The sequence below is a fragment of the Pieris napi genome, chromosome 5 (assembly GCF_905475465.1).
Source record: "Pieris napi chromosome 5, ilPieNapi1.2, whole genome shotgun sequence".
Lineage (NCBI taxonomy): Eukaryota > Metazoa > Arthropoda > Insecta > Lepidoptera > Pieridae > Pieris > Pieris napi.
The window spans coordinates 12,568,025-12,581,096 of record NC_062238.1 but is presented as its reverse complement, the minus strand read 5'-3'; the positions used below and the strand labels follow the sequence as shown (position 1 = coordinate 12,581,096).

Here is a 13,072-nt window from a genome sequence, read left to right as displayed (position 1 = left end):
GCACATAAATGCTTGTCCCAAATTAAATATTTAAATTAAATAATAAGACAACAGAGAAGGCCTCTAGCAACCTTAAAATAGTACACCAGAATATACAAGGTTTTTCTGGAAAGAATCTAGAAATCTCTTTGTTTTTAAACAGTCAGAATATCCATGTATTATGTCTCACAGAGCATTGGTTAAAAAAAAATGAATTATTAGATTGTATTGAAAATTATAAAATTGTTAGTGCATTTACTAGGGAATGTGCAATTAGAGGTGGGTCATTAATAATGTTACAAAACAATATCAAATATAAAGAAAGATTAGACATAATAAAACATTCCATTGAACAAACGATAGAAATTTCTTGTGTGGAATTTGAACAATTTATAATTGTGTGTGTATACAGACCCCCTTCTGGAAGCTATGATCTGTTTGAGTCTTCTATGGAAAATGTTCTTAATATTATAAGTAAAAATAACAAAAAGATGGTTGTCTGTGGGGATTTCAATTTAAATATTTTAGTTTCTAGTACATATACAAGTAGATTTACTAATTTATTTGGGTCGTTCAATCTACAATATTCTTTCTTTGAACCAACTAGGATTACCCCTATCAGCTACCTGCTTGGATAACATTTTTTCTGATTGCGTTTTATATGAAAAATGTATTGTTAACTGGGTGGATTCGGATCATAGTGGACAAAAAATCATTGTTGAGCGCCATAGGGTTAAACAAGACATAAAAATTACTTTTAGGCCAATAACGGACAAACGCTTAAAGGTTTTTGAAAATAATATTAAGAATAAACTTAGGTTTCTTAAAAATTCAAATGATGCTAATGAGCAATACGAATATTTATGTCAACAAATAAGCATAGAATTTGCTAGCATATTTAAACAAAAAACTGTTTCTTTAAACTCTAAAATGAAATTCTGTGACTGGGCCACACCAGGTATTTACGTTAGTAGAAGAAAATTGTATGATCTATATTATGAAAAGTCTATTTCTACTGAGCAGTCGCTTATAAACTACGTCAGAAATTATTCAAAAATATTTAAAAAAGTTTGTAATATAGCAAAGGCAAATTATTTGAGTAATAAAATAAAAAAATCGGACAATAAAATTAAGACCACTTGGAACATTATTAATCAAGAAACTGGTAAAACTTCATTTAAAGATAGCTCTTTTGAAATTAATATTAATGGCAAAATTATAAAAAAAGATGCAGCGGTCGCAAATGCTATGGAGTCCTTTTTCTCTGAAATCCCTGCAAAAATCACTAGTAAACTGAATTCATCTACGCAATTCGCGCTTTCACTTTTAACGTCTAGCACAAATAAAAATAGTAGTGCATTCGATTTTCATAAAACTAACACGGATTCTATTGTAAAGGCATTTAGATCGTTGAATAAGAAGAAAACAGAAGATCTATGGGGCATATCAGTAGCTGTAATAGCACCAATAATTGGAAATATTTCTCCTTATCTAACGATTATTTTTAATAGATGTATCGATGATGGGGTTTTTCCCAATCTCATGAAATATAGTAAAATTATTCCTTTATTTAAGTCTGGAGACAAATCGGACCCCACGAATTTCCGCCCTATATCAATTTTACCAACTCTAAGTAAAATATTTGAAAAAATTATTCATAATCAATTGCTTTCACATTTTAGATTAAATAAACTATTTCATGATAGACAATTCGGTTTTACTAAGGGTAGATGTAGTACGGATGCGGGTGTGGAGCTCATGAAGCAAATATTCGATGCCTGGGAAAATAAACAGGATGCTTTAGCTGTCTTCTGTGACCTGTCCAAGGCTTTTGACTGTGTAGAGCATAAAACATTATTGGGAAAATTACAGTATTATGGCGTCTCAGCAAACTCAATAAAAATAATAAATTCATACTTGAGTGACCGATTACAAAAAGTGGTTATAAATAAAGCAGAGTCTTTAGGAGCTCCTATTCTAATGGGTGTGCCTCAGGGGTCGATATTGGGGCCGTTGCTCTTTCTTATCTACATAAATGACCTGCCATTTTATATAAATAACTTATGTGAAACGGTATTATTTGCAGATGATACATCTCTTATTTTTAAAATCAGTAGGAACGCAATAAATTTTGACGAGGTAAATGATGCCCTTTCCCGAGTTATGTGTTGGTTTACTTATAATAACTTGTTACTAAATTCTAATAAAACAAAATGTATTAGATTTTCTTTGCCTAACGTAAAACAGGTCAGTACAAACATTAATATTAATGAGGAAATAATTCAATGTGTTGATTCAACTGTATTTTTAGGGATCACTCTAGATTCTCGTTTGCAATGGAAGCCCCATATTACAAATCTATCGGCAAGACTTAGGTCGGCTGCTTTTGCGATAAGAAAGATTAGATGGATGTCTGATGTCGAAACGGCGAGGCTTGTATACTTCAGTTACTTCCATAGTGTTATGACATATGGTATATTGTTGTGGGGCTCAGCGGCCGATATTCAAGATATTTTTGTTTTACAAAAAAGAGCAATACGCGCTATATACAAATTAAAACCGCGTGACTCGCTAAGAGAATTATTTAAAGAGATTGGTATTTTAACAGTTGCCTCCCAATATGTGTATGAAAATATTATGTACGTTTATAAAAACATTAATAAATTTATAAAGCGCAGTGACTGTCACAATTTAAACACAAGAAGTAGGAATAGACTTGATTTTCCAGCTTTCAGACTTCATAAAACTGCTCACTCATTTATGGGGAAATGTATACAGATATTTAACAAGATTCCGGACCGTGTAACCAAACTTCCGATACATGAGTTTAAGCTTTGCATCAAGAAAACTCTAACAAAGGGAGGATATTACACTGTTCGGGAATTTATAGACGATGACAATGTGTGGGCACTAGTGCCGCTGTAAGATGGGGAGTTGACATGCATAAGAGTACAAATTGTACCTAAATGATTAAATGACTTATTATTATTATTATTAAAGTTTTTCTTGTAAATATTAATCATTGTTACACAATTATTTTTTAAATGAAATAAATAAAAAATGTTAGACCCCATCCGACTCATTCTTTGTTTTTAATTTATTTTAATATTATTAATTACTTAAGATGTCATGTGGTGTTCCACATGCGTAATGGTTGCAGATCCTTACAAATATTGTGTAAAACAAAAAACTTGGCGATTAAAATGAGTGGCGGTAAGTTTATTTCTAGTTCTTCTCTTCCGTTCTACGCCCTTGATCTGAGAACTGGCAGTAAATGTAAAATTAGAAGCATTTCATATATATTTATTTTTTGACATTCATAAGTGTACATTTTGTTACCTATAAATGATTTTGAATTCAAAAACCCAGACCTCAAAATCCGCTTATATATCCTATCAGACCAATACAATACGATTTGTAATATTTGATATTCACCGGAAGCACATTTAACTAATAGCTATAAATTACAATGTACTCTTATTTTAAATCGTCAAATTCATACCATCATCATTAAAAATAAATTTCCGCTCTACGCAAGGTTCGAATTTATATCAAGGGAATTTCATATTCTGTAAATAAAATTGTAGTCAACGGAAGGTAGTAATAAGTTAAGTTGCAGAATTATTGTACGAGCCATGGCTGTACATTTTGCTCACTCAGGCTTTCTTAGTTTTATAAGCGTGGCGTTTTCCTAAACCGTCGGAGTTACGCCCCGTAAGTATAACCAGACGCAGGCAATCTCTTCAACTGTTACTTTGCATTTATTCGTTTCATAGCAATTAACTAAATCATGGGAGTTGCGCCCCGAGAGTATAGCAGGACGTAGGCACTCTCTTCAACTGATACATAGCAATTAACATTTTATTTTTTGGCTTATATTCTATTGTTGTACGCGTGTGGTTAATATACAATCCATTTAATTTTATTATTTAAAGCACCCAGATGATCCAGGAACCGTACATTTTATTAATTGCTATGTAACTCATGAATGCAATGTAACAGTTGAAGAGAGTGCGTACGTCTGGCTATACTCTCGGGGCGTAACTACGACGATATAGGAAATCGCCACGCTTATAAACCTTAGAAATGAGTGGGCCAAATGTACAGCCTTGACTATGAAATAGTTCGAAATAATTAAAATATTTTAGTCAAAGGTTATATCGAATATATTTTTAGTTTTACATATAATAAGTACGGATAAAGGATGAAAAATAAAACACCGTATAGAATAATTAATATATTGTACATAAATGGCAATTTCATTGCATCAAAATATAATTTACTGATATTTTATAGGAATGTTCTTTAAGATTACAGTTAATAATAAAACTATAATCACAGCCCCATATCATAAACAATAGACGATGGCGTGTCTATGTTTGAATGTATATTTTTAGTCTGTATTGACATTTTTTTAAATTTCAGAGTAAGTTACCGATCTCTGACTTATAGTCAATAATCAAAACAGACTTTTTTCTTAGAAAATTGTTCTAGAAGATAAAATACAAAACAATACATCACAGCATTAATATTCTTGCAAAAATTGATTAAATTCACCCAAAGGTATTAAAAAATAGCATATTGAACTTCATTTATTATATTTCCTTATTTATTTATTATATTCATGTTGAATGTGCTATCAATGATATGACATTTCCCAATTCCTATATACGTTAATCACTTTACCTTATAAATAAAACTATAAAACAGGAACAATCAAAAATTCCTTAACACATTATATAAATACTTTTCGCAAAAAAAATTTAAACTAAATGCAGTATTAAACGATAAAAAATATAATCTGGAGGTTGCGCGCTAAATTGTAAGGCTTTCGATAAGATAAAACTGTTTGCATACATAAATAATACAATTACTGTCAAAACCGTTTAGAACAACATACCGGTTATATTATACATATAAGCATTCATTATTCTATTTATTTCTCATTTGATGGCTGTGTTAGTCTACTTTCTTGGCTTTAGGTTTCCTCTCCTTTCCTTTAGGCTTCGATGGATAAATCGCAAAGAGAGCCAATTGAGCAGAACACAGCATGACAGCTACTACATTTTGGAGCTGAAAAAATGGTTATCGTAATAATGACTGTATGGTTTCTTTTTGCTTCTAGACTGAAGATGGGGAAACGAAAATCCTATCACACATTCCAAAAGACCAGCAAACGCACACACTAAAACGTGTCTCATGGTGTGCGTGGGCTGCAGGAGTCTTTGTGGCTCGTTACGTCTCCTTATAATAAATATGTAAATCATCAAACAGAAAACTGTAGAAGTTATTTCTATCCATTAAACCACGCCTTTATATATATTACAATAAATACTAAAATTTAAAACTGAATTAAATCCCTCGTTTTCGAAGCATTTTTGTTGGGTTCGAGTTTTTTACATTACAAAATATTTTCACATTTATTTTTATAACCATGTCCGAAGATCGTGAAATAATTTTCTTATACAAAAACACTTAAAAAAGAGGTAGTGTTTTGGGTGCTGGAACGGATTAATCGCATTTCAATTAACTTCAATGGAGAAAATTTAAAGGATTTGACGCATTAAACTTGTGTTTACCATTGTACATTTAAAAAACCGAAGTGCAAGATCCAGCTACAAATATATAACACATAGTATTGTGTATTATTAACATAACTTTTACACATTTAAAGAAAACACTTTTTTACCGGATTGAAGTTATGTATTATTATAAACTTATTTGTTTTTTTTGTTTTTATAATAATAATAATTTGATATCTACTTCATCTTTAAGTCGTTTTCTACAGCTGTGATACTTTTTGACATCCAACACCTTTTGTCTTAAGTCACCGTGACCACGCACGCCAAAGCACGCGAAACGTCGGGAATTTTTTTTTATAATTTTTTTATAAATTACACAGCTTCGATCCGTTAAAAAAGTGTTTTCTTTAAATATATAACACATATTAAATGGAACATGAAAAACTCACCACAAGGAACGAATTGTTCAGTATAATTCCGTAGAGTAACCATGTGAAGGTGACCACGCTACCGGACATGATAATCGGGAAGGGCATACCTTCTGTGCTCTTGTTTTTAATTATGGTTTTCTGAAAGACAAAACAATATGACCTAACTCCCAATAAAATTTGTAAAAGACTACGAACCAGTAATCTAAGCACTTCTTTTATCCGAAACAATTATTGTATATAGCAACGACGATTATACACAGGTCTCTTGCAGGTCAAATTGCAGATTTTATAAATTTAGAACAACTTAAAATGCCTTGGAGAAGTGAACATGTCCAAAGACTTGATCATATCAGCGAAAATACTGAGAGAAACAGACAAAAGCGTATACAGAGAGACAATTGATCGGATTGCGTTTAATTAACGTATTATACGAGTATATATATGAATCTTCTGTACGTCTATTTGTAATTAAACTTCTAAACGACTCCTAAACTTTTGAGTGTGTTCAAGGGGAAATGCCACTTGGCAAAGAGCTAGTCTAGTCGACAAGTTGAAAATGGTACAAAATATAGATACTGCTCTTAAAATTATGTGCGATAGCTCATTGGATCCGGAATTACGTCTAGAAAAATGTAAGACCATTATTTAAACATTTTTTTTTCACTTACAATTAAGACGGTAGTTCGAGAAAATTTCGTTAGTTAACAATTGTTTAACTTGTTGAAAAATTAACTTTAAGTAAAATTTCCAACGGGGATAAATTAATTATAGTGTTCAGAACACACCATAATTTTTTCAAATTTAAAAAAATATATTCAATACCTTAAATAAATTAATTAATGTGCCGTACTCGCTTTTGACGCCACGCGCGAATTATAAAAATGTCACGCGCAGACCTATTTTCAGCGTTAAATTAAAATTATAAATAATGGAGATAGAGTTCCGGGAGTTAGGAGTTTTTTATTGGAAATTTCCTCCTCTTTCAGAAGGAAATTTCTTAAATATTAATAGTATATTAAATATTGGCAAAAAACGAAATGCCATTTTTTTTTCATCTTTCATTGTTTATAACTTTTGCAATTTTTTATGTGCTAATACACGCTTTTGGCACATTTTTCTAGACGTAATTCCGGATCCAATGAGCTATCGCACATTATTTTAAGAGCAGTATCTCTATTTTGTACCATTTTCAACTTGTCGACTAGACTAGGTATGCCTATAAACCGCACCTTATCAGTGTAAATGCTAAAAGATGATTTTTATTATAACGAGTAATATAAATGTAATGATTCTTAATATATATAAACTCCTAAACAGCTGAACCGATTCTGACGTAATGTTTTGTGTGTTCAAGTGGATTCGAGAATGGCTTAGATTCACAATGAGATTATTTGTGTGTACAGAACAACGTCTGTCGGGCCCGCTAGTATTTTATATGGCACAGTAAAGTAGTTAAATCAGAGTGTTAATTGGATCTCTTGACAGTTAATTAAAGATCGATATTCAATCAAGTCGCTAGCGTTTTGATTTAAATAAAGCAGCGTCGAAAACGTTTAACTATCTGTCTGACCGAAAGCCAGCGTGTTGATTAATACTTGATTAAATATCGATATTTAATTAAATGTCTAGAGAGTCAATTAACTCTCTGATTTAACTACTTTATTGCGACATATACACCATTAAGACAATCTAAAGGTTAGGTTCAGAAACGACAATTACAACTCCGGTATGTTAGAGTACAACACGTTTTTGACCAACGAGAGTCGCATTTATCGCTTCTGAGATAGACTCACCAAATTAAACAACGGAGAAGCAATCAAATAGAACATGAACGCTGTTATAATAGTTCCAAAACGTGTTTCAATAAGCTTCGGGTCTTCATACTCGGAGTAGCCGATGAGAGCTGCCGAGATGGCGCCACCGGCCCCAATTTGGGCCCAAACGAGACCCTTCTGGGCCGAGTAGTTGAAATAAATCATGAGGTAGACTATGTTTATGGCGCAACCCACAAAATTCACTTGAATCATTGTATCGTCGCGGAGAATGAAGCCGTATTTTAAATTTAACACGCTCCTGTAAAAAAAACCGGCTATCAGCTTTTCTAACTTAAAAAAGTCTCGATGGTTAGGACGCCCTGTTAATAAATAAATATTTTTTTAACTCCTATCGAATTTTAAACTACCTACTATATATATGTAATACGAATATATAAGCATAATATATATAGTACTCTCATCCCTAAGGTCGTAGGTTCGATCCCCGGCCGTGCACCAATGGAATTTCATTCTACGTGCGCATTTAACATTCGCTCGAACGGTGAAGGAAAACATCGTGAGGAAACCGACTTGCCTTAGACCCAAAAAGTCGACGGCGTATGTTAACAGAAGGCCGATCACCAACTTGCCTATTAGATTGACAAATGATCATGAAACAGATACAGAAATCTGAGGCCCAGACCTAAAAAGGTTGTAGCGCCACTGGTTTATTTTATTTTATATATATATATATATTATGTACTTAGTATCCTAGTAATAATAGCATTTCCATCTTTTATTTTTCCTGAAAAAAATAGATGTTGCTTTTACGACTCTACCGGGACAAGCGATATAATATTATGAATTTGTACAGTAAGCATAATAATAGCAATTTTCGAATTTGTTTTAACGATAGGTTTAGGACTATTTTCATATTTTAACGGAATTGAAAATTTTGTTTGTAATTTCACTAGTTTCGTAATATCATCTAATGTATGAAGTATTTTTGTAACTATACTTACATAACTAAACCGCCAATAAATGGCATAATACCAACTCCTTTGGTGCCCTTCTGCTTATAAATGTCATAGCAGAGAAATGAGCCTGAGAACATTTGTCCAATAGTGACTACAGCAGCCACTGTGCCGACAATAGCCTTGTACGGCTGCAAAATATTAGATAGTGCTTCCATTTTTAAATTCTGAAACAAAATGGTCTTTAATTAACTTTTAAAATAAGAATGGCTTAGCCATTATAGCAGGGATATAGTACTTATATTATGTGTCTCTCTGTGGTACACGTAAGAAATCTCTTAGGCTAACTTTGAAATTTAAATTTCGAATTAGTTTTTTTATCTATGGGCTGATTTAAAAAAGCTTGTATCTCTCGGGTTTAATTACGAATGGTAAATTATGTGTAACGTATCCAATATTTTAATTATTATTTAAACTCTTACTTGTACACGTAAAATAATCGATAAGCAAATGAATTTTTATCATGTTTAACTGTCACGACTTTTCTAATCTATCATATTAACATTTAAAGTGGTTTTCCGAATACTTGTTCACAGAATAATTTTCATGTTACCCGCGTTAAATGTGGTCGAAGCCTCCCTCGATTAATATAATATATTTAGTTTATACTATCTAACTATAAAAAATACCAAACAAACACCAAAAATTTAATAGATGTTGGTCAAGTCGTTGGGAAGGAATGGGACCACAAACAAAATCTTTATATAGATAATAATTTCCCATGCAAAATGGTATCCTATTAAACCTCTGTGCTCGAAATCTCAATTCCCTATGGCCTATGACGCAGATAAGTCTATTTATTTCAATTTGCTTCAATGAATAAGGATGAATCTGTTATGATTACGTCTAAACTGTTTTGTTTATATGCCGTGCCCCCAATTTTATTTCTTTCGCTTGGATATTTGTTAAAGGAAAATGTAAATAGTTTACCTTCCTTATTATTTATTGTAATAATCAGCTAGTTATTATTGTAAATTTAAATTATAGAAGAATTGATAAAGTTCAACAAATAAGTAATTGCCAATTTTCTATATAGGAAATTACATTTTTCACATTATTCACAGACGAAAATAAATTGTGTTCAAAAAGCATCTTAAAGCATCTTATTTACTGTTATGAATAATTTAAATTAAATAAATTACAATAATATTACATTCAATCTTGATTAATCAAATAAGGCATAATAGGATTCCGATCAAAATAATATATTTTTTAAGTTATCTCCAAGATAAAAGTATAAATAATTGCCTAAATACAGATTTTATTTACTTATTTTGTTAATTTTATACATGTAGTATATCAAGTAAACAATATGGAAATTTGACAGTAGATAATATCAATTAAATATATTAAGTTGATAACTTAATCCTGATAAATTGCTGTAAAATATTATTAATAATAAAACAGTTTGGTTATGCAAGTTAAACAATAATAATTCACTATTTAAATTACTGTTTAGTATCTTATACATAAAATGCTTTGATTTACAATTAATTTATGTCAATAATGTATATATAGGTATTAACATAGGTAATTACAATACTATAACCCACATATACGTAGTTGGTCCTAAAGTTCTGTCACTGCCACATTATTTTTAAATTTCGAACATGATTTTATAAAAAAAATATTGCATTATATTTTTGAATGTTTGACTATTGTTTTTAAAGAAAAAAACAATCACTTTCCGTAATTTTTCACGATGGAGTGGACATTGAAAGAAAACCGAATAGCTGTTATTGCGTTGCACCGCTTTTGGCACTCGCCGAGTACCATTTTCAAGTTGCTCAAAAGTTTTAATATAACGCTTAGGTTTGTGTGTCGTACTATTGATAGGTACAATGAAGTCTCCCGCGTTGAGGACAAGAAAAAAACTGGCCAGCCACGCTCCGCAAGAACACCAGCAGTAATCAAAGCTATCAAGGCGCGGATAGCAAGAAATCCTGTCCGAAAACAGAAGTTGATGGCTTTGCAGATGGGTGTCTTTAGGAAAATAGTAAAAAAGGTTTTAAATGAAGATCTTGGTCTACGAGCATACAAAAATAAAGTGGGCACTTACTTAATGCTCGTCTAAAAGCAATAAGGCTCAAGAGATCGCGGGTGTTGTTGAAGCGGTACGCGAAAAACCGACACGGTGATATCTTCTTTACGGACGAAAAAATTTTCGATTTTGAAGAGAAGAACAATAAACAGAATGATAGAGTGTACGCCAGGAGTTCTGAAGAAGCTGTAAATAAAGTTCCAAGGGTGCAACATGGACATCATCCATCATCAGTAATGGTCTGATTGGGAGTGTCCTATTACGGGCCAACTGACGTTTATTTTTGCGAAAAGGGGGTCAAAACCAGTGCAAAAGTGTACCAAGAGATGGTTATGGACCGGCTTGTCAAAGACCTGTCCAGCACGCTATTTGTTCATCACTTCGTGTTCCAGCAGGACTCTGCGCCTTCACATACAGCCAAGACCACTCAAGCCTGGTTTGAACGTCAAAACATCGACTTAATTAGACATGTGGATTGGCCTTCCTCCAGACCAGACCTTAATCCTTTGGACTATAAAATTTGGCAGGTCTTAGAGACGAAGGTCTGTGTTATACCACATAAAAATTTGGAGAGTCTGACGTCATATTTAAATAAATCTGTCACTGAAATCGACATGAATATGGTGCGTGCTGCGATAGACGACTGGCCACGGGGCTTAAGGGCCAGTATTAAAAATAAGGGAGGTCATTTCAACAACTACTATTTCTATTCCTTAATTAACTATAAATTGATATATCACTCATTAAAAACTGATAAGTACTTTTGTTTTTATCATTATTTCCATTTATGACAGAACTTTGGGACCGACTACGTAGTTACATAATAGTGCCATGTTTATAAATCATATGTATTACAAGTTGTAAAAAATATATTTAAATATATTATAAAATATAAATAAAGAGGACAAGGTTAAGATGAGCTTATAGTATTCATATCATCTTGCTTCTACTAGACAGCAACATAACAATGTTTGTTAGGGTCACACTTCAAAAGTTGTTTTTGAAAATACCTTCAGATAAACCTTAAACTAAATCAAAATCACAGATTCAATTAAGACAAAAGTAAAACTACCTACTAAAGTTTAAAGTAATCAGACAACTGCTAATAAGGAACAAATTTTAAGAGTCAACATTTATTGTAAGTGTATGATATATTATTGACTGTCAAGTATCTCACAAAGTTGCTTAATTAATTATATATGTTTCTGTCAATGCTCTTTAGACTCTAGTTGAAAGATTGCATTATCTTCTATATCTAATCATAATGAAATACTAAAATAGACATATAATCACATTAAATAGAAATTCTCACACTTATCATCAAATAACATTCACTTAATATCCTTATGTTTACACTAAAAGTTGTTAATATAATCTATTTTTGTTGTATTAATGTTTGTTCAGTTGTTAAACTTATAATATTAAATTGATGCATTTAGGTTAAAGTTTTACTTTAGTTTGGCTATAGGCAAAGACACGATGTCTAATATTTATCATCTAGCATTATTTACCAATTATTAGATAATAATTAATAGGAAGTAGTATTTAAAAAGGAATGTTGTGATAAAATTTATACTTACGGATTCAAAGCCAATATCACTTAAAAGATTACTAATATAAAGTAAACACCTTTTTACGTAATAAAATGTATCAATGTAGAAACGAAAATACTATAAAAAAAATAATATGTTTAGCTCCATTTGGCTATAGTTATTAGTTATAGTAGTAAGAAGTAAGAACTAAGAAGTGTACTGTGTAATTGGTATCAATGATGCCAACTCGTACAGAATGGTTTCCCTAGAACCAGCTTCAAATATCGCGAAAACCCCCAATTTTTTTATTGTACACTCTGTTTGAAAGGTAATTTCAAATATTAATTCAAATACATTTTAGTAGTATAAAATGCGAAACAGCGATTTTACCTGCATACAGATGCAGGTGCATTTTATACATTTACATACCTTTAATGACCTAATAATAATAATAATGATTTATTTAGTTTTTTTTTAATCCATTGTCATTGGCATATATTTTAGAGATTGATGTACTTTTCTGATCCTTGCGCGAATATTTCGATACTGGGGTATTAATTTTAGCCACGCTAGAAGTTATAGATATTTGAATTATTTTGTTGGTTGGGTTCAAGGAATTCTATATGTATAAAAGTTTGTTTTTGAAAAAAATACATTCCCGGACATCTTGATACCCCTTAATTTGGCGGAAAACCCTCGAGTTGGCATCACAGACAACTGAATGATGAAATATGATAAAGTACCTACACGTCATGTGGATTGACGTAATTCAAATTGTC

At 31.6% G+C, this 13,072-nt stretch overlaps 1 protein-coding gene across 1 annotated transcript; it reads right to left on the bottom strand.

Annotated features, from left to right (window-relative positions):
* Window positions 1–4,203: 4,203 nt before the first annotated feature.
* LOC125049576 (sugar transporter SWEET1) lies at window positions 4,204–12,543 on the bottom strand. The gene is made up of 5 exons (XM_047648955.1): window positions 12,342–12,543; window positions 8,709–8,887; window positions 7,726–8,005; window positions 5,951–6,070; window positions 4,204–5,052 (listed from the first exon to the last, which is right to left on the bottom strand). The coding sequence occupies exons 2-5, from the start codon at window positions 8,876–8,878 to the stop codon at window positions 4,939–4,941; spliced, it is 684 nt and encodes a 227-aa protein (XP_047504911.1). The 5' UTR covers window positions 8,879–8,887; window positions 12,342–12,543; the 3' UTR covers window positions 4,204–4,938.
* Between the last annotated feature and the right edge of the window lie 529 nt (window positions 12,544–13,072).

What these genes read in the sequence shown, in the direction of transcription:
- LOC125049576 (XM_047648955.1), bottom strand. Translation starts at nt 8,878, where the DNA reads ATGGAAGCACTATCTAATATTTTGCAGCCGTACAAGGCTATTGTCGGC. An exon ending in TTTATTGGCGGTTTAGTTAT is followed by an intron (nt 8,006 to 8,708) that starts GTAAGTATAGTT and finishes TTTTTTTTACAG; the next exon opens with GAGCGTGTTAAATTTAAAAT. An exon ending in CTTCTCCGTTGTTTAATTTG is followed by an intron (nt 6,071 to 7,725) that starts GTGAGTCTATCT and finishes TTTGTCTTTCAG; the next exon opens with AAAACCATAATTAAAAACAA.